The 23,457-nt window shown below is 41.6% G+C and overlaps 1 protein-coding gene and 1 pseudogene across 1 annotated transcript in view; both read right to left on the bottom strand.

The window, feature by feature from the left end:
* Positions 1-7,334, bottom strand: part of SHB (SH2 domain containing adaptor protein B) — a 142,197-nt gene extending 134,863 nt beyond the window's left edge. The window contains exon 1 of the mRNA XM_088129830.1: positions 6,083-7,334. Within this exon, the coding sequence (XP_087985956.1) occupies positions 6,083-6,787 (705 nt within the window). The 5' untranslated portion in view covers positions 6,788-7,334. The remainder of the gene's footprint in view (positions 1-6,082) is intronic.
* A 7,153-nt stretch (positions 7,335-14,487) lies between these two features.
* LOC112540722 (U4 spliceosomal RNA) lies at positions 14,488-14,610 on the bottom strand (annotated as a pseudogene).
* Positions 14,611-23,457: the final 8,847 nt, after the last annotated feature.

Below are 23,457 nucleotides of genomic sequence, written 5' to 3'. Positions count from 1 at the left end.
AGTTTGGGATTTCAGCAAGACAGTGGGATCAATTTGGCTTTAGGTGAGGGATGACTGCTTGAGCCTGATTAGTACTTCTAACTTTCTCAGCAGCTTTTAATATCTATAACCATGACACTGTTACACTCCCAGATTGTCTGGTGATGCTGGCACTGGAGTTCTAGTTCTTTCTGTTGACCGAGTCCAGAAGAAGGGCCAGGGGATGACTGTTGATTTGAGGAGCCTAAATGCATCTCACAGAGTTCTATTTCTGACTCTTATATTTTTTTTTCCCCATTTCCGTGAAGCCACTGAGAGAGTTATATGGTGTTTTGCAATGAAGTACTTCATAATGCTGTCATCATTTAACTCTACTGCTGCATGTCGCCAAATACCAAGGCACAGACTAGATAAAGATGAACAAGCTGAAAATATATTCATACTGTATATTCACACAGCAGCACCCCCTCACCCCCCAATCCACCTCAAACTTGTGCCATTGGTCAGTAGATTTGCAGACTGGAATTAACTTGCTCTAGTAAGAGTTGCTCCCTCTCTGAAGAAAATATAACTTTGCAATCTGCAAATACTTCTGTCACTAAATTTCCAGTGGTAGCAAAAAGCACAGGTTTAGGTACTCCAGTACAGGATTACAGAGCTGATATAATCTGGAAACAGTTTTCCAAGCCTGGGCTGCATCACAACTAACCTACTGCAATGTGTTCTGTGTGAGGCTACCCTTGAAAAATATTCAGAACTTTGGCAGAATACAGAACTAAGCTGGTAAGTGGTGTGTGGCATCATGATACTGAAAAATATGCAGCTATTTTCAGTTTAAGGGTCAGAGAATATAAGAAAGAAGGTACACTTAAATATATATCAATATATGCATCCCCTAAAAAATATAGTTTCTGCCAACAGTCCCAGATCCAATTGCCATTTCCAGTATCTAAAACACAAAAAATTCAGGGTGAAGAGTTTCTGAAAACTGTAGTCCTGATACATATGGTTAGGTAATCTGCTGTGGAATTTACAGGATATCTGAGAATATGAGACAGGCCAATGGAAAGCTCCATGAAAAAAAAAATGTTGACGGCAATGAGATGAAATAAGAATTGCAACGTTTGATTTTAAAAGAAAAAAACCTTATTGAATAATTCACCACAGTCTCCTACAGAACACTAGTGTTTCTAGGGATCAAAACCACTGTTTTAGATTGACAGTTCCTATGTAGGGAAATAGCTTCTCACTCTACCTTTCTTTCTTAATATACCAAGGGTAGCCAACTCACAGCTTCGGCGAGGTCTCCAACCCTACTGAGTACAGGGCAGACACCAAAGTCATAGATCTAGAGGTGATTTCAACATTTGGTAATTATGTAAAAATACTTCTGAGCAAAGCAGACGTTTTTCTATTTATGCCTCTAGCACTAACTTGCTCTGATACTGTCCCTTTGCACTGAAAAGCTCAGAAGCATAAATATGTTGCAACTGCTAATAGCCCTTTAAACTTTGATCTCTACCTTACCTCTGTGAATTTTTCCCCCTTCTCCTATTTCCATGTATTTCTACCAGACTTATCACGATCTGCTTCTCTGCACTTTATTCTGTCTCCTATTCTGGATATAATTAAGGGACTATGTACACAGTCCACATGTTTACATCTACCTGAATCTTTCTGAAAAATGTAAGAGGCTAAGTGTCCTTTATTCCTATATTTAAAAAAAAAATCAAAGTGATGGAAAATAGCAGCTGCCTCTGCCAAAGGACTCCAATTCATCCCTTGCAGAAGAGTCTCACACGGCTGTGCAGACGACCAGTTTCCAACTGCCTATTAGAAACCAGAGAAGTCAGAACCAGGATTAGCCCGGACCATCACCTCATTCTAAATAACACAGCTTCATACATGCATCTTAGCATAACCTACTTTCAGAGTGTCTATGTACCTGTCCTGATCAAAAGTAGGATCATGAAATATCAGTACTGTCCCAGAGAACTGCCTTGGTTGCCTATGAGGACCAGAATACAGAGACCTACACAGATTAGTACCATTCCTTGAAAAAAGCCCACACTGGGATTACATGACAAGGTTTTCTTTTCCTTTTTTTTTTTTTTTTAAAGAATAGGTCTTTTCTATTCTTTGATGGTCTCATGTTTTTTTTTTCAAGTGGTGCTATACAGAATTCCACAGAAGTATAGCAGGAATTAGTTTGTAAGAGGTCCAAAAAAGACAAATATACATAAGTGAAGGATAACTTGTTCATCCATTCTAAAATATCCTTTGCAGTGGTCAGCTACAGAAGAGGGTATTTTGGAAACCAGTGGTTACATTCTGAGGGAGTAGTAAGAAAGAAAAAAGAGGACACCAATGCAGGAACAGGGGGAAGAGTTAGACATCTTCTGGCAATATTTCATTCAGCTTAATTACTTCTTTTGGATACTCATACAATCTGCTGATTTCATTCATTTAGGCAAGTATAAATAATTGCAAATAAGGCCACAACAAAAATATTACATGCATCCAGATCCAAACAAATTTTCTTGCTCCGTTAACTCAGCAACATCAAGGAGGAGGAGGATTATTTTCACACATGTGCTCTATATTTTAGATAGGTCAGATTAACAAAGCAAAGGGGGCAACCTGCACCAAGATAGGTTGTTAGGAGACTTTGAATTTCTCTCTCTCTATAGTATTCCAGCCCAAATTACCTTACAGGATTAGTCTTCTGGGGGAAAAAAAATTGGAGAAGGGAGTACTATGTACTTAAGCTTCTGGAAGAAAGGCTGAAGATAAATCTACCAAGTACATGAAAATCAAATACCTTAAAAACTTTAGCTGTACCTTAACATCCAACATAACATAGATATGGCTTGAGGTCACTAAATCCAATGTCTTCTCTGTGCAAGAATCCAAATTAAAATCTCTTTGATGGATAACTACCTAGCCCCCACTTGAATATATCCAGCAAAGGGGAGCTCACCACTTTCCTGGGTAACTGGTTAGGAATTCTGTTCTAATTTTCTGAAAATGGAAAAAAGTGAAATGGTGATTTCTGGATTTGATGATTGAAAAAAGATTGAATAAGGGACTGAAGGGATTACTGTAATGTTAAGGAGGGAGGAGGGATAATGAATTTGTAATTGCTGTAAAGAAGGGCAAAGTCACTTCTTTAACTATCTTTTTCTTTCTTTAACTGTATTCTTTTCTCTTTTCTCTCTTTTCTTTATATACTTCTGTATTTGTCTTTTAGCTATGTAAAAACTTTTAATAAAATTAATTTAAAAAGGAATTTTGTTCTAATTTTCTATATTCTCACCAAATTAAAATTAACTTAATTATTAAATTAAAAATAAAACTATATTTATCCTTGTTAGAGTGCCCCTTAAGAAAAATCACAAGAGGGCCCAATATGAGGTCTTCTCTTGCTCAACAGGTTGGCCAGCAGCTGGAAAGAATGGAGCACAAGTCAAAGAACCTTCTCCAAAATCCTCAGGGCAGCACTCCAGTAACCCACAGCAGACATGCAGCAGCAACATCTCTCCATTTAGGCCTATGTGGAAAGTGTTCCCCTGAAGGCAGAATATCTGTTTTTGAAGAAATAAATGTTGTAAAAGAATGGATATGCAGAAGCCATGGCTTAAAACTGCTCTTTGGATCTTGGTCAAGCAGTGATGAAATCTGTTTTAACTTCAGAATTATCTACAAGATGATCTGCTCCAAAAGCATCTGATAGGCCATGAATCTCCCCCTGTTGGAACACAAGCATTTCTCAAAAATGTCGAATCTGAAGAATGTCAAAAACCTGGGAACAGATGAACATTCCACCTGAACAAACTGCTAATTCTAAAATATTTGTCGACAGTATAATGTATTACATATAAGAGTTAAAATTAAAACCCGCATGGATTAAAACATGTTTTTACCTTTCCGACAAACTGCTGACACAAACATTTTATATAAAAATTAAAAACCATGCAACAGCAGATTGACTCTGAAAATGCTTGGATGTTTACTCCTTAAAAAAAGAAAATCCCTTAACGTAGCATCTATACTGACTCAAGCAGTTAGAACTATTTTGCATATGACTCAGGTTATTGCAGTATAAACAAACCCTGTTTCCCTAGTGCTTTATCTGAGGGATTAAAGCATCTTTTCTCTTTTAGAGATCTGAAAATACAACCACTATCTGTTGCATACTCTTGCCACAATTGCAGCAAGTCATGTGGACTCTCAGTTGGCCAGATATAAAGCAGCTGAGTCACCAAGCAATTTGTTCTTGTATAACAGAAAAGTCTAAAAATTTGAATGGTGCCCACTTTTAAGGTTTCAAATAGGAACATTAGAATCCAGCATCTCATGGGATATGAGAATGGATAGAAAGTTCCAAATCCAAGTCTAACCAATCATAACTGGCATGTCTAAAGACAGATACAGCAACACAGAGTGCGTCCATCAAAAAAAAGGGAAGGAGTTGTGAGTCTAAAATATTTGGAGTTTGGTTCAAGAGTTCACTTCGGTACCTGCCTCTCAGAAGCTCTGTTGTTAACTGTTTCCCCAGCAGAGAAAAAGAAATACTTGAAAGTATTCTCTCCTGTGAGGAACAAATGAAGGTAGCATCTACATCAGAAAGAGGACTTCTTCAATAGACCTATATTAACATTTAACAATTATTAGTTCAGGTAACTGTGTAATGCATACTAAAGGAGGATATGTGGGGGCACAAAATTTGGCTTAATCAGTGGGTCTCCGTTAAGAATTGGTTCTTATTCAGGCTTTGTAAGAGAAGCACAAACCTCTGTCCAACACCTGTAAGCTGGCAAAGTTCACACACACACACCCTGCATGTATTTATCTCTAGACAGAAGTAGGCCCAGCATAGCAGAGATTTGCTTCGGAAGGCCAGGGTTCACACCGTGATTCAGCCATGAAGCTCAGAGGATGCCCTTGGAAAAGTCACCGTCTCTTGACATAACTTAGGCAACGTGTGTGTGTGTGTGTGTGTGAATACCATGGGATAAGCACATACATAGCATCATGCACTCCACTCCTTGAATGCAATAAGGGCTAAGTCCAAACATACACACCCACACAAACACTTTTCAGGAATCCACACCTCCACCAAGAAAGGACTGTTATAGGCTCGTTTTGCATGCAGGAGACACAGTTGGTTCAAGCAACTACCAGTGTTGCAATAGCTGGCCCTAACCAGTTCACACTCACTCCCGTCCTCAGCCTTATTCTCCATCTGTCTTTTCCATCCAGTCTGCTGAACCGTATCACTATTTCCCAGCATACTGCCTACCAGACCAAATATGCATGCTGTAGTTTGGGTTAAACCTGAAAGTCGGATGCACAGGATGATTCACACAATTTTTTTTGATTTTTTTTTTTTTGTGGGGTCCCTTTGAGTCAGTGTTGTCTCCTGGAGGCTGCCTGGACAAGACCCTGCAGTTTTCTTGGCAAGAATTTCAGAAGTAGTTTGCCATTGCCTGCTTCCTAGGGCTGAGAGAGGGGGACTGGCCCAAGGTCACCCAGCTGGCTTTGTGCCCAAGGTGGGACTAGAACTCACCGTCTCCCGGTTTCTAACTGGTGCCTTAGCCACTACACCAAACTGGCTCTCACACAAATATGCCAACAATGTAATGATGGGAAAAGGGAGATCAAACAAGCCTGAGAAGATTTAATGACACAGAATAAACTTTCATACCACCTTAAAAATAATGCTTCTGAACAGCGGTTTGCTCATCCAAACACTAGTCATAAAGGGCTGCATTATAAACACTTCAGCCGGGAGATGTTACAGTCTGAAAGTGAAGATCAGGCAAGTGTAAATTAGCCACTAGTGTAAGCAAAATACGAAAATCCTAGCATCCTCAAATATAATTAAAGTCCATGCATCCAGACATCAACCAACAATTGCACTGCAATCCAGCGCGTCGGAAGAAATCCTACATATGCCCCTGGGAAGGAACCTCAGAGGTAGCAAAATCAGCAATTCATCGTGCACGTGAGAACCAAACGTGAGAACGAAAAGGCTCGCTCGCTCGCTCTCTTCGTTTTCACTCCTCCGCAAAAATACAGGAGTAGGGAGAGGGGCACTTACTTTTTCCTTCTTGGCGCAGGAGACGCCGCCACCGCCGCCCTCCACTTGTTCGCCACACTTGTTGAGCTTCTTCTGCCCGGCTCCGCCAATTCCCGGCGGGCTCCAGGTGATGGGAACGCCGCTGCCGCCCTTACAACCTTCATTGCTCTCTATTTTGATTAGCCGGTGCTTGGGGGAAATGTACTTGACCGCCGCGGAGTCGGGCGGGGTGGCGGCTCGGCGCTCGCTGTGACTGCGGAAGAGCTGAGGCGAAGCGGAGGCCACCGAGGGGGTGGGGGCGGAGGCGACGGCGGCGCTGCTGCTGCCGCCGCTACCCACCCCGCTGCCGCCGCAGCAGGACGAGGACGAGAAGGGCTTGGGACCGGCCGACTCGACCAGCAGCTCCTCGGGCGCGCAATACTCGGCGCGGCAGAGCGCCCTTAGTTTGCGCAGCGACGAGCCCGGCCCGCTGTAAGGGTCCTCGAAGTCGCGTTCCTTCTGCGCGCGGTAGGCGCGAAGCAGGTCGCTGGTGTCGTGGCGTGGGAAGCACGGCGACGTGTGGTGGTGGTGGTGGTGGTGGTGATGGTGGTTGTGGTTGTGATGCCCTCCGCCGCCCGCTACCGCCGTTCCGTTCCGCTTGTCCCGATAGTCCGGCCGGGGCGGCTGCGGAGGGCTCTTGGTCTTGTTGTTGCCCAGGCTAAAGTACTTGTTCAGCCATTTGGCCATGACGGCGCCGAGGCGGGCACCCGCCTGCCTCCTAAGGCACGCCGCCCGCGCCCATGGAGACCGAGGAGCCGTGCGCCACCGCTCAGGGCTGCACGCCTTGGCGTCCCTCCGGCTCGGGCGGCTGTTCCTGCAGCTCCCGTCCCTCCATGGGACCCGCTTCTTCAGCTCAGCCGCTCGCTCCCGGCCACGCCAGAAACTTTTCCCCGGGAGATGCCTTCGCACGCTCCCCGGCGAGGACTGGGAAAGCCCCCCACCTCGCTCCGGGTGGGCTGGGCTCGCCTGTTCTGTCGCCTCAAAGGCGCCGCTTTCCTGTCTTCCCTGAACTTTGCCGAGTTGCCTGCAGGACCTGACGCACGCAGGCTGGGGCTGCAGCGGCTCCTCCTCCGCGCTCCGGCTCCTCCCCGGCGCCCTTCCCTCGCGGCCCTGCCCGGACGGCCGTATCCAGCTCCAGAAAAGGCTCCCTTCCGCGGTCGCGGTCGCGGCCGGCTGCCTCGCGCGTCCCCTCGCACTGGTCTCGGCTCCTGCCCGCCTGCTGAAGCCAGCTGGGCCTGCGCTCAGCACGCACCGGTGGGGAGGGGCCTGCGCACCGAGGTTCCCCCGCCTTCTTCTCGGCGGTGAGGGTGAGGAGGGCTGGGTGCGTTTTCCTGCTGGCTGTCGCTCTGCTTCGTTGCTATTGTAAGCGGGCGATTCTGGCTGCGAAAGCGGGCGCGAGCCCAAGACCGCGACTCCCTCGTTGCGCTGGTGAGAGGTCCCCGGGACGAAGGTCGTGGCGGAGACGCTCCCAGCCCGAGGGCCATCTGCGGTTGCGAAGTTGATTTGCTACACCTTGCGCGATTATGCTTCCCAGTCTTCTGCTGTCGGTGTGCGTACGCGAAAGGCGGTCCTGCAGTTGGCGAAGCACCTGTAACAGGAACAGATTTTTAAACCAGGGGATGATGGACCTGCTGGAAGGTGGATGCACAAGCGCAATCCCGCACTCAAACGTTTGCTCCGTGCGGTTTTCAGCCACCAGCGAACAGAGGCATCTGTCTAAGCGACACTTTCCGGTTTTCAGTCCAGAACTGAACATGTTTGGGAATACTTTGCCCATATTCAATCTTTCCTGTTTTAGGACCACAGTAACAGGTGTTGCTCTGTTCCTTCACGTTAATTCCTCTCCTTTTCCCTCATTGGGGGCAGCTGCTCCATGGCTGATTTCTGTTCTTTGCAGACACACAGGCGAGGCGCACGCCCCTTGAAATTAGCAAGAGGAGCACAAAGCCTGCTATGAAAAATGGTACACAGAACTGAACCGCTATTAGCCATAACTTTATCCAGCCGGGTGTACAAAAATACACTTTCAGGATCTTCAAATCTCTTAATTAAAGGTTGGAGGAGGAAGGAAGGCAATATAAACAGACAAGACATTACTAAAAGCATGAAGTCCACATGGCCAGAATGTCACTTTTAGGTCTTCTACTGTTAAGAGCTTTAGGCCAGTCAGCCTTTCATCAATCTACCTCCAATCTGTAAAACGGGGTTGCAGGATAGTTATAGAAATATAGAAGGGACTGCGATGACAAGTGGTCTTCGCAAGGAAGTCTTACCTCCTTTTTCTGGGCAGGCAAAGGCTGCTGCAGCCGCCAAAGCAATTGCCCAACCTGAAATGCCAGGGTGCCAAGGACATCTGCCACGGCAGTGTGAAGCTCCTGCATGGAAAGATAGAGTGCACTTTTGGAGGAAGTGCACAAAAAGCAGGTTAGCATGAACTCATATCATGCTAAGTGGGTTCACACACTGAATAACCTGTTTTATTTGGTGTTGGCTTAATGCAACATTTGAACCTATCGTGGCATGGTTTATAGCTTAGCATTTTTGTTGTTCTTAGATTTCTATTGTGCCTTTCATCCTGGAAGTCAAGGCATGTGTAGCGCACTATTTTTCTTCAAAACAACAACCCTATGAGGTAGGTTGGTCTGAGAAAGGGAGACTGGCCCAAGTCACTCAGTGAGCATTGGTGGGTAACTTTGTACCCTACAGCTTCTTCAGTACTCCATCATTAAAGCAGGTTAGTGATAAAGGGAATCTAGAGATTCCACTAACTGCCTAACACACAGACAAGCTACAAGTGGAAGACCTAAAGAAGTGTCCTGTACTAGCATGAGATACTAACACAATTTTTTGACAAAAATTGGCAGCCAGCAAAATGTTCTAGAATGAAGCAAGCTGTTTTATATGAAGGCAGAGCTCTGTCTATCTAGCTCCACAGATTTCTTTTTTAAAATTAGCATGGCAGCAGAGAAACAAGCAAGCAACAGAACCTGTTGCAGATCTATACTAGTGTGTAGCATTTGTAAAGCAGGAAGGAGCAAGGAAATATGTAAACACATAACTGACACCTGCCCACTTCTCTGTGATCCTGTGTGTAGCTCTCTGTACAGATAGTCCCAGGGTTAAGAACGCCCGGGCTACAGATGACCCATAATTAAAACCGGAGCCTATTGTAGCAAATTTCAAGTTAAATACACAATGATTCGAGTTCAATACACAATGGTTCGAGTTCATTACACAATGCTACTTACACAGTATTATACAATAATACTGTTTCGACTTACATGCAAATTCGACCTAAGGACAGACCTTGGGAACAGAACTCATTCTTAAACTGGGGATCACCTGTACTTAACCACAGACTTTTTATGTCCAGCAGAAAAACTGGAATGCATCTGGTGGACGTTGTTAATCAGTTCTCAAAGTGACACCTTTTACACACGGCAGAGAAGTTTACAGAGTTTCAACCAATTGTATTTCCATATCTGGATACTTCTCATAGACGCTTGTTCCTCTGTTATTCAGGTTCACATGTACCCTTTCAACTATTTATCTCAAATGCAATATGCTGTAGCTTATACACTAATACAGTTTGCTTTCTAGAGCTCATGTTCTTTGGATTGGCTGTGCCTCTTTTCCTGCTTATCATTCCTGGGATTTCTCAGGCCTGAAAATTAATCTAGTTTTGATGGACTAAATCTAATGCCACTGAGAATATATCCTTTAATTGTCTGCCAAAGCACCATTAGATTTCATGAAACAGAAATGAAAAGCCAGAATGAATGCAGATTGAAAGTCAAAGTGAAAGCAGCACAGAGACAAAACAGTGAGCAACCAGACTTGTGTACAAAGCAGATGTGGAAATAGGTGATGGTCTGGGAAATGAAAGGTGCCAGGCTGTTTTATTAGGGGGATATAAAATAGTAGACTCTTGAACCCTTGTGAAAAAGGGAACTTGAATTTGAATTACATATGCCAACTCCATAATTAATCTCCACATATTCAAGATCCTAGTTGCTCATGAAACTGGGTACTTACCCTGGGGGGATTTAGATGAATTCCCTATGTGCAGAATAAGCATTGGTGCAGTCAGAATGCTGAACTTGTGGCAGTCAAGATCAGACCATGCTAATTTGTAAATTTGGTAACCACCTGCATCAAGAGTAATTCCCACTGAATGTCAGAGCTGAGTTCTAATTACAGAGGAATATAAATAAAAAATAAGCACTGCTGGGATCGAACATGAAATTTAACCCCCCCAAACCCCCAACTTGGGGAAGGATTGAGTTAAGAAACTGATGTAGGACTATAGCCAAAACCAGTTCCTAGATACTGTGTGAGTGGCATTCGTATATGGCTAGAACTGAGCCACAGTGTGGTTTTATTCACCCACAGTGCTAAGCCACACTATGATATGGGCTTGGTTTTGCTTTAATGTATCGTGAGACCCCAGCCATTATGACTTACTCAGTAATCTAGCATTAAACAGACTGATTTAGCGTGATGTGTGAGCCCAGTCACTGAGCTTCGCTGTCCCAGCCCAGAGTAACCAACATGGAGCAGAAACAGGGAGATATACATGGCCTAATCACATCACAAGATAAGATTTCTAGATATTACAGGATAGCATTTATATATGAAAGGCATGCCATTTTTTGCAGCCATGCCGCTTATGTTATTAATGATTTAGAAAGATAGGGCGATTCTGCAGGCAGCAGAAGGAACCTTGATCATTTAGTATCGTTTGACCAATACTGGCCTGGAGGTTTGCCATGTTGCCAGCCTTTTTCCCCCTTTAATTGTATCAGTCAGATGTTTTACATAAAGGAAAGTCACTTTCAATCCCCAGCATCTCCAGGTAAGGATGTGAGAGTCCTACAAGACAGCCTGAAGAGCTGGTACACGCCGGTATCTGCAATACAGGGTTAGATATACTGTCAGCAGATCACCACAATTCAATATAGAGTCTCTTCTGTTTTAGAAAAATGTTGTTGAAATGACCATTTTGCAAGGCAATTCCCCCAGCAAACTGGAATAAAAACTATCAATAACAATACAGAATTTTAAAAAATAATGAAGCCCAGTAGCATATTGAAAAAACATACATACACATACATTCACACATACATCGACATATATAAATACATATATTCTTCAGTAGAAATAACACATTTTAATTATCTATATCCAACGTTATGTTCAAAATGATATTTGTACAGAAATAAAAATGCTATAATTTATCTAATATTACGTTTGACTGAATTTGTCTGTTACTATAAACCTTTTCAAAGTCCCTTGTTGTTCATTTAATTTTTTGGCCAATGTAATTTCACACATTTTTAATCCAACAAAAATATACTTTAATTTTCCAGTGATCAGCAACAACAAATCTAACAACTAACTATAAAGATGAATTCATTTCTTATTCTGGATAGATCTGTTTGCATTAGAAAACACAAACAATAAGCCTACTTCAAGATTCATTTTAAAAGATTGTTGGGTGATTTTCCAAGTAGAGTCTTTGATGCTGTCTGAACTTGGTTGTTTGCTTGCAGACATTTCATTACCCAACTAGGTAACATCATCAGTGCGAGTGAGCGTGGGGTTTCCTCTCTGTTTATATACAGTAGCTTGCCCTGCCAGTACTGGTGAGGGTGTGGTTTTCTCCTTGGTACTTAGTTCCTTGATTAGCTTATTGTTTTCTGCTTGATTTGTCTGGTGTTAATGCCTGCTTATCTGGGTGTTGGCTGCTGGAGAGGGTGTGTTCTGTTTTTTTTTTGTTTTGTTTCCTTCTTCGCTTTTTTATTGTTTCTTTTGAATGGTGTGTAAATATAGTTTATTTCTATGTTTGATGGCTGATTTGTCTGAATGTTAAGCTTCCAGGAATTTCCTAGCATTTTTGGATTTAGCTAGGTCTAGGATGCTCACAGTTTGTCCATGTGTGGCGAGATTAAGGAGTTTTCATGGTGTCTTCTGACTGCTAGTTGATGCTTGTTTATTTATTTATTTATTTATTAAATATATATAGCCACCAATCTCACACAAAGTGACTCTGGGCAGTGTACAATAATAAACTTTGGTTGGCACTAACATCCATTCAATTTCCAAAGTATATTCAGAAGTCACAGAATTGCCATTGATGGTTCTAATTCTAATTCTATAAAATGTCCTACTTCTTACTTTCTGTATTGAACAAATTGATTCTGATTCTTATGAATGTCCAAGGACTGTGAGAAGAGGAGATGGATCAGGACACAAAAGTTATTCTACCTTTTCCAAACTTCTAATATTTTAAATATATATTTCAGATAGTAGCCATTCATTTCTTACTTTCAGGAAGGAATTATATTGTTGTAACCAAAGAAGAATCCAGTGCTAACTCAATTTGTACTACTCCTCAAGTTTTTAATGATATGAATGGTCTTAATTGAAAAATAACAAAATAATGTTTAAAATAATGTTTGCTGTCATGCTTTTGTTTATGTTGTAGACCTAGTCTGATCCAATGCTTTTCATAATAAAGTATACATTTGCCATACACAAAACCAAACGATAGGCAACAGAGCAAGTGGCTGAAATAAAAATGGATTTTTTTGTTGAACAGTCATTTTAACTGCTGCTATTCTGCCAAGCAATGATAATGAAATATAGTATAAGCCTTGCCTTATAGTATGTTCCATACTATAATTTTGCACAGAAGAGGATTATAATTCCATTTTTAATCTTTTGCAAAGTTTAGCCCTAGATAACAAAATCCACATGTTGAAGTTGTTTCTGTGATTTTTTATCAATGCTAGTCAACATAACTTCTAAACCTGTCATTGCTTGAAATGTACCTAATTCAAACTGAACATGAAATACTGTATGTCTCTGGATTCCTAAGAAAAATAAGTATATCATCTGCAAACAAGTTAATTAAGCAATGTCCTGTTTTTATAGTAAGATGTTGAATATGCTTATTTTTCCTAATATTCTTTGCTTATACTCCAATTATGAGATTGAACAAAATATTTGAGAATGAACATTATTTGGTAACCCCTATTTATTTGAAATAGATTCCATATCCAATTCATTTATGCTAATTACTGCTTTTGCAAGTGAGCATAAATGATTGATTATAGAAATAAAGTTAGTTCTAATAACATTTTTGAGAAATATACTTTCCATTCTTTCAAATACTTTAGCTATCTAATGGTAGCAAAGCTAATGGAGTTTTATTATATTTAATGTAATATATTATATTTAATGCTCTCCTAATTGGGTCCATTGAATTTCTTTTAGGAATAAGCCCAGATTGATCTGAAGAAATAGACCTATTTAAGAATGTACCAATGTTTTGACCAAGAATGGGGGAAATGCTTTTTAAAGTTTTGATTGAACAATACAGTAGGCCTGTATGATAACACATGTTGATGGTCTCTATGTAGGAATAAGGTTTTCACACATATGAAAGGTATAACATGAAGTTAAAGGGTATTTTGTTGCTGAAGTTCTTAATTTCCAGGTTTGAGGTACAAAGTTTTGTCATTGGCTCGTAATAGTCACTTTCATGGTAAATATCAATACAACCCTTCCAGCTCAGATTTTATTTCCATATGAAGAAATCAACATTGCTTCCTCTTGTCCTCCAACACAGAAGTGTTCCAAATGCAGGATGATGCATTTACCCAAGCCTAAACATGCAATATAGCTCTTAGCTTCTGTTGGTTTGCTTGCTGCTACTTTCTCCAGCTTATTCTAGTTCTAGCTGGAAGACTCTGCATGACCGTAAACAAACCAAGATATGGCTTGCTAGCTCTGATGCTTGTGGAAAGACCTAACTGTAACCATTATCACAAAGTATAGCATGTGAAATCATTTATTTGTAGGGCTACAACAAACAGGGTGGAAAAATTCAGACAGCCACTAGATCAGTGTGTCTCAGCCTTGGGAACTTTTAGATGTGGACTTCAACTCCCAGAATTCACTAGCCAGCTAGGGAATTCCCCATGCTGGCTAGGGAATTCTGGGAGTTGAAGTCCACACATCTAAAAGTTCCTAAGGTTGAGAAACACTGCATGAGATAGTATCAGAGAATAAGATTTCTATATCTACGTAGCTCTATTTATCGGGAGGACCACAGAACACATGATTTGCATGCCAAAGGTGCCGGGACCAATCTTGGAAATCCCTAAGGTGATGCTGAGAAAATTCTGGCCCCCAAATCTGGAGAGTGGTTGCCATTGCCAATAATTTTGAGCCACGCGAGCCAATGAATTGACTGAAAGTAAGGCAGCTTCCCTTATTCCTGGTTGCCCCAGTAAGTTCAGCTAAGAATAGAAAGGGAGGGAAGCATGGGTGGCAAGAAGGGGCATCACATATCTTTGGGCAAGTGATATGAATTCCATAATTTGTAATTACAGATGACATAATTTATGTCATTTGTGCAATGACATCATTATTTATGTATTCAATTACCAATAATCACACCTCGGATAAACCTCACTGGTTATAATACTGTCACTGGAAAAGCTTATTATTTATGTATTTATTTACTTTGCTTTCTGTGCTGCTCAGTCCTGCCAGGTTCAAAGCAGGTTACATAGGATTAAAAACAGAACGAAACCTTTTAAGCACTGAGAAACACAACTAGATACATCACCCTGGGACAGAATAATGTTCATTTACCCACAAAGGCCCTCCTGAAAAGTCTTATTTGCTCTGCTCATCAGAAGACTAAATAGGGGATAGTCCAAATATATTGGGGTTGGCTATTCCATAAGATGTGGACTGCCACTGAGAAGGCTGGGCAACAGAGTTTCTGTAGATGACATTCCACTGATGGAGGGATCCTTAGCAAGTTATCTCGCCCTGAATTTACTAGATGAGCAGTTTCAGCCTGGAGAAGGTAGCTTTGGAATATCCAGGCCCTGAACCATATAATAACCAGCACCTTGAACTGCATCCCAAGATTAACTGGCAGCCAGTGCAGCTCTTGTGATGTGGCTGCTTGGATGGTCACGAACCAGCTTCTGAGTGGTCTTCAAGGGTAGCCCTACATAGAGAGAATTCTAATACTCCAGACACAAGGTGACAAAGATAGGACAAAGCGTCCTGTCCCAGAAAAGGCCACAACTGATGCACAAAATGTAACTATGCAAAGGTCTTTCTGGCCAAGGCCTCCCCCTGCTTCTTAAGCAGGAGCCAAGGGTCCAGGACCCCCAAAATTGGATGTTAGCTCAGTTTGGGGGACTGCAACTCCATCCAGAGCTAATGATGAACTGCTTCTGGAATCAGTTTTCTAATCCGTAGCCACTTTGACTTGCTATGATGCAGCCTAAGCTTATTTTTCATTTCAAGGTCATTCAGACCCTGAGAACCTCCAGGCATCAGGTCATCCTCCATTGCATCTCCTGTCTGGAACATGATATCATTGTGGTTTGTTCCAAATGCCTTTGGAGGGAAGATTGCTTGCTCATTTGTAGCTGAGTAGCATTCTCTTAACACTGTCATGTTTATATTGGCCACTAGATGAATTTGGAGGTACATTCCGTTCTGCAATCTCTCCTTTGAAGTATCTGAAGTTACTTAGTTTTGGAATAGTTAAAAAGAAATCAGTGTGCCATTTTAAAAGAGAAGAGAAAGGAATCCCTTTCATTTATTTGTTATGATTTTATTTTATGAGGTGCTTTTCTCAGGAAGGAAAGAAATAAAGTTCGCTCCCTTTGTTCAGCATAATAAAACTTCATTAATTAACACAATTCAAATTGAAGTATGGTAATATCATCAACATGAACAGTTAGGGATATTCTAGGAAATACAGACCCAGTCATTACTGATCACAAGTGGAATGGTAACTTGTAAATTTCCCTAGATGGGAGCTACTGTCAGGTTCAGCCCAAAAACAGCAATGAGGCCATCCAGTACAGTTCAGTTCCTTTATTAGCTCGCACCTAATAGACAGAATCTCACCAGACTAAACCTATGCTATAACCCATGAGACTCTAGGGAGGGGCAAGCCTCATCCTCTTTGTCTTCCCACACTCTCGCGGGCTGAGGAGGGGCTTGCCCCGGAATGTCTTTCCCCCCTCCTGACAACCTTGAACTTCCATGCCAGAATCTTCCCCGTTCATGCCGTCCATGACAGCTACCAAAGAAAAGAGATGGTCCAGTCCCAAATTTCAGCAAATTGTTTTTTCTGAGAAAAACGGAATATGGAATAAAACTTCACTTTCTCACGAAAGATGATGGGATAGACAAAAGAAAATGAAGCATTCCATAAAAAAGGCAAGGACAGACTTCCGACTGGCAGGAATTGTGCTAGAACCTGGAAGGTCATTACAGGTGTAGAGTTAGATGCATGGTGATGGTGATGGTGAAGATGATGATACCAGCACCACAGGAACGGAGACAATTATTCATTGCAGTCCTTGAGCTATTCCAGTCTTCCCCAACATGGTGCCCTCCAGATATGTAAGATGGGCTCCCAGAATTCCAAGCCAGCATGGCCAATGGTTGCCTAAGACTAAGTTATACAATGGGACACCCAGCATTGAATCAATGTGAGTTATTACAGAGCAGAAAATCTACATGTTTTAAAGATAGCTTTAAACTGGAAATCAGAAATCCTCACATTCCAGGCCATTCAGGAATTGACCAGCAGATCATGATTTATTCATGTCTATGTTTGCTATAAAGTATGCAGGTAGTTGGCCTGGGATTATAGGAACAGCTGTTAGGGCACCAGCTGGAGATTGTGGAAAACTGCCTAAAGGTAATAACCATTATCTTGAACTGGATCTAGAAACATATTGTAATTCATGTTGGTAGAAGTTCCATTTTCTCAAGTCCGTTGTTCCAGTAAACAAGGGACATTTTCTTAACCGCATTCCTTCAAAAGCTCATAGCGTAATCCAAATTGTTTTTCCTCATGTCTCTCCACCTCCAGATGCATAATCCTGAATGCAATAAAACAATACTCTTTCACAAATCAGAACTGTAGATAAAATGAAGCCATTCATTGCTACATAGATTTACATGGGAATGAACATTGACATAAGACCTGCTGCATCAATTTCCCCAGACAGAACAATTTAAAATTACTCTAATTTTATCTACAGTTCTGAAAAGGGGTTGCAACTTGTCATGCTCGTTTTCTCTCAGTTATTAAATGATGGAATAGTCTAATTTACTGACTTTCAATGTATTTTATTGCAGGCTGACAGAGGACACAACCTAACAGAAGCTGTATAAAAACATAAGTTGCATGAAAAACAATGTGACGGTGTGTTTCTGTGTGTACCTACTCAGAAATAAGCTTCACTGTTCCACTGAACTTACTCCACATAATAAGTGCATACAGAACTACAGTCTTAGTTTTTTTGGGACCCCCAATTTGCATTGCATTAATGTGCCTTTATAATTTGTACCAATGAGGCTGATGCTGATATTTTTACCCGCCTTTTGATATATATCTCAAGGTGGTGAACGTACCTAATACTTCTGCCACCTCTTTTCCCCACAACAACAACCCTGTGAGGTGGGTTGGGCTGAGGGAGAGTGACTGGCCCAAAGCCACCCAGCTGACTTTCATGCCGAAGGAAGGCCTGGAACTCACCGTCTCCTGCTTTCTAGGCCACCACCTTCACCACTACACCAAACTGGCTCTCTATTTATGTACATATATTTATGTTTATATATTCATGTATAATAAACTCAGAGGGCTTTTAAAATACAAATGGGGCAAATGGCAATATCAGTTTTTAACGACTTAGCTGATCATAATATCTTGTGGTAGTTTTATGTAGGTAGGGTTTTTTTTTAATCTCTTGACTCAATATATAAAAGACAGAAAACCCAATACTGTACAATAGGGGGTTGCAACTGTGGTCCACAAAATCTCCATTTAGTGGATCTCGGAGCCCCTTGGGCCATGACTGCAAAGCTAACCCCTCGTTTCCCACTGTTCTGGCCCAGGAAACTTATACGTATACGCTGACTGACTCCCAACAACTCAGGGCAGCATGTAAATTATAATAAAAGGCCTAAAATAGGCTTACCACCTAAAGACCAGCCCTACGACCAAGCCTCACCCCCCAGGGAGGATATAAATCATACATTTTGCAGCATTTGGGTCCCCCAAAACTGCTCAGTTCAGCCCTTGGCCACCAAAGGGGCTGTCCGTCTTGTTGGATAGTATCTTCAGTATGCTTATCTTCAACATTTTATTCTTGTTCTTGCCACGATTTATCTAGATCCCTCCTTTCAGGACATGTAGAATGTGTTATTTAAAGGCTAATTACAATTTGGAAGTTGTTCGTTGTTTTAGTATTAGCCCTAGGTGAAGAAACTGTATCAAGTCTGCAATGGTCTAGGCTGCCAAATATTTCTCACCATAAACCTGATTCTGTATTTGATTACCGTAATGCGCCTTAGCATATTAATCTGTGAACGGAGGATAATTAAAGATGCTAAAAAAAATAAAGGTTAAATAATCAAAAGGACAAAGACCTGTGTCCCATGCTCTGACTCTGCGTGATTTAGTGCTGGGGATACAAATCATCTTCCACTGGGGCTTCATAAATCTGTTACAACTCTGCAACATTGGACTAAATCATTTGACTAAAATGATGCTGCAGAATTAACTGCCTAGAGAGGATGCTACATATTGTTTTTCTACCTGAGTCACCATTCCTGGTTTTTCTTGTTAGAGGTAGGAACTATACTCTTATATTTATCTTTCACTCATTTCATTGGTCTACTGTTTTAAATTAGTATTAATTTTTACCATTGTAAATAATTTGTCATTCACGGCTTTGTGGACTTGTAGATCAAATAGTAAGGTACATGTTCAGTCTTTTTAAACCAGCCTCCCAACCCTGATGGCCTCTAGGTACATTGAACTACAACTTTCATCATCCCAGCATCAGGAAATATCACATTTGAGAAGCTGTTCTTAGAACTTTCTTGTACTGCACAGGACTGCATTGCTTATCATCGAGCAATATATCAGCCATTGCCAGCCTGAGGTCATCTAGTTTTGTTAGTCCCAAATTCCCAGTGTTTGTCTATGTTATCTTGGAATTAATAGAACTGTGGTTTAACAAATGTGGAAAAGCCTAAGATAGCTAGCAAATCAAGAAAGGGGGTGACTTATGCATACTTTTATATTCAGACATCTACTTAAAATATGTGAGTACAACAGATGATGAACAAATTAATGTGCTCTTTATTTTTTTTTTAGTTTATGACAACATATTCTGCAATAATGTATTGATCCTGAATGTGCTAATTCAACTTTGTTGCAAAAGGGTCTTCTTTTTTTCAGAAGTTCACAAAGTGAGAACTAAGGCATCTAAAGAATGAATCTTTTGCCCTACACCATTCCCTTCGGCTAGGGTGTTAAACAGGAACATAACACTTAATCCAAACAACTGCTGAAGTGTGAAAAGTGTGAACATCAAAACCATTGCTCTAGCACCAAGGGGAAGACAATTCTTTTTTGTATCCGCCCATAATCTCCATTTAACTTGAGCTGCATTTCAATTAAGAATAGAGGGACCATTAAGAATGGCTTGCTCTGTGCCACTGCAGAGCAATGACAGCTTGGCTCCACTAAAATTTATAGCTGTTACTGTAATACCAACAAAAATGTTGCCAAATCACAAAGGACAACCTCACAGGTAACAATGGGAGAGATTTAAGAGGAACTTACTCCCATGGGTATCAATGGGATTAAGTCAGAGCTTGCTTAAAGGTTCCCTTGTTCACACCCAAAGAAGCAAGAGTTAATCTCTTTTGCACTTTAAAGGTCTGACAGAGCTGCCTGGGTTTCTTTTTTCTCAGATGAAAGAAACCTGGGGGTTATTCTGTGTCCTTTAGGGCCTTCCTTTTATTTATATATATTTTTTGCCATCAGATGACACTTCAGAAACCATCTCAGATATTCTTACAGTCCGGATGAGTCAACATCATGTTTAGGACTGGCTTAAGGATCACAAGGGCCTTTGGCAGCCTCCTGGAAGGCTGATGGCCTTCCCTCCTGACCGATGAAAGCAGCAGCCATCATGGTCTCAGGAACATTCAGGAACTGAGTCTAGGGACCACCAACATTTAAATTCCCCCCAAGATAGCATCATGCAGAGGCCTTGTGAAAAATTAAAGTATTAGTAGCACCCAGCCCCAGCTGTCAACACTGTTATATTTTTTCATGTCTTTGTTTCGTTGTCTCATGGCCAATTCTGTGATATTATTGATTTTCATGGGATATTTCTTAGGAGTTTCAGTAAAGGCAATCCAGAGCAGAGTTGAATACTGGGCCTGAATGGGCTCTGAAGATCTGCCAGGAGGGACATGTAAAGACATCAGTCTGTCCTTAGTGCACATAAGGGCTGTGGCTATGGTGCTTTGAGCTCAGCTAATATAACAATAAGTCAAGACAGCTTGCTCTGAAACCCATCAAGCCAATTGTAGCTCACTGCTCATCACCTACTGCTCACTGGCAATCCTCCTCTTGCCTCCATTTTGTTAATTCCATCATCTAGCAAAGGCAGGTGGCTTATTAGGACCCTGGTGAGCCACTGCAGAAAACTAGGAGGCCAGATTAGGTTCAGCAAGCTAGAACTGTGCAGTATTTGGAAGCTGTCTGTTAGATTACAATGGAAGACTTTCTTACTCCATGTCTGGGAGCCATATTTCAAACTTTGAGATGAAAGATGAGTAGGTATATTGTGCTCTTGATGTTCTTTTGTATGGCTAAACTGCCTCTGGCCACACCTTCCCTCAAGGAAGCTGTGGGTTCTGAAAGGGTGTTTTGTTTTCTGTTAGGCAATTCCCGCAACCTGCACTTTGTTATGCTTGTAAGGAGTACCACCTGTCCATTGCAGCTATGGAGCTTACTACTAATCCCTGCCAAAGCCAACTTCCTCCCATTTTTCCTCTGCCAGTTGAGAAGGCTGTGGCTTGCTTGGGTGAGCTCTTTCAGAACTAAAGTAGTGATGCCACTAACAGAAAAAAAAGGAGGTGACTCTGACAACAATTTTCCTTAAATCTGTTCTTGCACTTTAGTTGAAACTACCATTTGCTCTTCTTTGTGGCTTAAAATTCTCCTTTAAAATCCCTGTCAAAAGACAAGCAAGTTTGAATGGCCTGCTCTGTTTTCCATTAAGAAATCCAATTCAAACTTTCCCTCAAAGCAGCTTGGGCATTTTGCAGTTGTTCTTTGCTTCTGGATGTCCTAACTGTCCTCCAATAGGTTCTTGCTCCTCCTCTCATCATCACCGATGTGCATTTTTATGTCTAGTTGGACAGATATAAAAATGGCTGTCAAGCGTAAATCAGCAGAATGGAACGCTTTGGCTACTATACTCGCTTACATGGAATCGGCCTCTTTACAACTAGGCTAATAATGAAGGTACTTTAAAATCCCTGTAGTGTAATAACTTAGGACTGATAGCAACACAAGAGGTTAAGAAAAACTGTATACGCCCATGGTGCAAAGAGTGAATTGAAACCCCATGAATTTCAATAGAGATTTCAATATATGAATATGCATTGAGCCGTAATGTCTGGGTTTGGTTTAATGTATTGTGCGCAATAAAAATATTGGGGCTTGTAAACCATGGTTTGATCTAGTTAACTGTGGTTTATTCTACAGGCTCTGGTAAAGTATTCTGTACAGTAATACCTCAGTTCACGAACGCTTCTGTTCACGACCAATTCGGGTCACGAACAGCTCCGTTTGCAAAATTTTGCTTCCATTCGTGAAGTCCGCATCGGGTGATGAACATGACCTGCGGCCATTTTCCCTGCTGTGACACGTGGCCGTGGCTTCCTGTAGGGAGGGGGACTCTCCCTCCAAATAATAACCGCCTCCCCACCCGCCTTCCTGTCCTCCACGCCAGAAGTCGCATCAAGCAACTTGGTGTTCTCTCTCTTCATACTGTACTGTACAGTACTTTGTGTCATATTTTTGTGGTTTTTTAAAAAAATACATATGGTTCAGAACGGATTAACCGTATTTACATTGAACCTTATGGGAAAATTTCATTCGGTTGGCGACCAAAATTGGTTGGCGACCAAATTCGTAGCGGTCAGAACGGATTAGCCGTATTTACATTGAACCTTATGGGAAAATTTGATTCGGTTCATGACCAATTCGGTTCGCAACCTGAGTCGTGAAACGAATTAAGTTCGTGAACCAAGGTACCACTGTATTCTGTAATCTGTAGCTTAGCATAGGATGTGAAGCCACCTATTGTGTGGATGGCATGAGTTCGGGTATTAAAGGTCATCCATTCTCCAATGTATGGATCTTCAAACCAACAGTAAGTTAAGAATGTCGTTTCTTACAATAGCCTTGGGAGCCACTTGTAAGTTCTGGAAGTCAGGATAATTCCACAGCTGGTTACCTGGGCACCCACCTTTCCCCCATTCAGACACTCATGTTTTGCTGTACGTGCTATTGGAGAATTGCGGGCGTTTTTGGAAATCAGCTGTGGTTGAGGGCTTCTCATATTGCTCCGTCACGTAGGTTTGGTTGATTCACAATACAAGCATTGTACATCACTTCATTTCTCGAGTTGATTACTACATTCTAGGTAACTGGCAGCTGGCCATGTGAACTGACTCCATTCAAAATCACAATGTTTGGCTGGACAGAACTGGTGCCGCTGCTGCAGCGCTTCAGCCAATACACGGGAGAAGATGCCAGGCCACAGCTACATCAAGTGGCATACGTGAGCTGCAGTTTGCAATACAGCAACTGTGAAGGAGCTACAGGAGCTCCTGTATTCAGGAACTCCTGTAGGGATCAAAACCAAATCAGTGTATTTCCAGTCCCTGGCTTTCGGCCCCATTGCCACTTTTGAAATCAAACATTTACTTTTAAATTCCTATTTAAATACATCTTTTTTTACCTACCCATCTCCAGAATATGCATTTCCAAGTGTGCATATCACAAAATAAGCTCTCTCAGCATATTATTCCCCTCAAAATGCCTGCTTTAAAAATATTTTGTGTAAGTTTTATTACACCTGAGAATTATGTGGGTACCTATTAATCCTGAAGGTAAGAATCAGCTTGGTTTGTATAAGAATTTGCAGAGACTGAATTCCTGAAACACAGATTGCTGATCTCAGTGTTTTCCCTCCCCCCACCCCAGCTTGTCTTTGTAAATAACTGCTTACACATGTGGTCAACTCAGTTGGATGGTATATTGGCAGGAAAACTGCTGGTTAAGATTACAAGTTACTCAGCAAGGCTACCTTTATTACCTGAAATATTTTAATATTGCTAAAATTTCCATAGCTTTCTCAGAACTGGCACTTCCCTATGTGCAATGCTCTCCAAATACATGCTGTATGGGAATTCTGGAAATTGTA

This window comes from Python bivittatus, unplaced genomic scaffold (genome assembly GCF_059951505.1).
Source record: "Python bivittatus isolate LINGU-HERP-01145 unplaced genomic scaffold, Pbiv_v1 ctg000850_np1212, whole genome shotgun sequence".
NCBI lineage: Eukaryota > Metazoa > Chordata > Lepidosauria > Squamata > Pythonidae > Python > Python bivittatus.
This window is presented reverse-complemented; position numbering and strand designations above follow the sequence as displayed.